At 52.1% G+C, this 1,149-nt stretch overlaps 1 protein-coding gene across 1 annotated transcript in view; it reads right to left on the bottom strand.

Moving 5' to 3' along the window:
* Positions 1–515: 515 nt before the first annotated feature.
* The window catches only part of ETH_00037050 (uncharacterized protein), a gene marked incomplete at both ends in the record, with an annotated part of 819 nt that continues 185 nt past the window's right edge, over positions 516–1,149 (bottom strand). The window contains 2 exons of the mRNA XM_013375405.1: positions 516–552; positions 767–865. Coding sequence (XP_013230859.1) covers positions 516–552; positions 767–865 — 136 coding nt within the window. The remainder of the gene's footprint in view (positions 553–766; positions 866–1,149) is intronic.

Below are 1,149 nucleotides of genomic sequence, written 5' to 3'. Positions count from 1 at the left end.
TTCTCCGTAAGGAATTGATTGAATAAATAAATCAAAGAGAAGACAACTTTCTCCGTCTCCAGAAAGCACCAAGTGAAACGCAGCGTCGTCCGCTGAAACAAACCCCAAACCCTAAACCCTAAACCCTAAACCCTAAACCCTAAATCCGAAGGAAAACGTAGGCGCTGCAGCTGAACACCTCCAGCAATAAAACCCCTAACCTTAAACCCTCAACCCTAATCCCTAGAGGTGCCCCAGTGCCTCTCCTGTGCACTCAACAATCCCACAAGCCCTAAACCCTAAACCCTAAACCCTAAACCCTAAACCCTACGTGATGGCCTCAGCCTGTAGATGCGCTCTCGGTGTCCTCCCCCCACCGTCCAGTCGTGAAGAGCTTCTACATTTTGGGCTGCGCCGTCTTGCAGCTGCAGCAGCCCCGCAAACAAGCCTTTAGGGTTTAGGGTTTAGGGTTTAGGGTTTAGTAGGGTTTTAGGGTTTAGGGGCCTACCGCCATGCCGATGCTGCGAGTCTGGTCCTCAACGAAGGTGCCGACTTTGATCAGCAAGTCCTTGCCTGCAAATAATCCCAAGGACTCCAAGGGTTTAGGGTTTAGGGTTTAGGGTTTGCTGCTGAGGGTCTGGTGTAGCAGCAGCAGCAGCAGCTGCTGCTGCTCGAGCAGCCAAGCCCTGAGGGCTCTCCCCCGAGGCCCTCCAGCCCACAACCAGGCCAACAGCCCACAGCCAAGGGCTTAGGGTTTAGGGTTTAGGGTTTAGGGTTTAGGGTTTACCGTGGGTCTTGATGGCTATGCGGTGGTTTGCTGCGTTGCCGCTGTGCAGAACGGCTTTGGTTCGAATCACAGCGCGGCCGTCGCTGTCTAGGGGCCCCCCTAATAAATAAATAAATAAATAAATAAATAAATAAATTAGAAATAAATAAATAAACAGTAAATGGAGTGTAGTTATTGATTGGAGCACTCGAAGCGAAAGATCCACACAGCAGGCATTCGCAGCGAAACAGCAGCAGCAGCAGCAGCAGCAGCAGCAAAGCAGCAGCAAGAGCGACAAACCAGCAGCAGCAGCAGCAAAGCAGCAGCATTAGCACCAGCGAAGCATCAGCAGCAGCAGCACGCTCAAAACACCAGCAGCAGCAGCAGCAGCAGCACCCCCCAAG

The sequence above is a fragment of the Eimeria tenella genome, genomic scaffold (assembly GCF_000499545.2).
Source record: "Eimeria tenella Houghton genomic scaffold, Eth_scaff2760, whole genome shotgun sequence".
Classification (NCBI taxonomy): Eukaryota; Apicomplexa; class Conoidasida; order Eucoccidiorida; family Eimeriidae; genus Eimeria; species Eimeria tenella.
The sequence above is the reverse complement of the archived record's forward strand: the minus strand, read 5'-3'. Positions and strand labels throughout refer to the sequence as shown.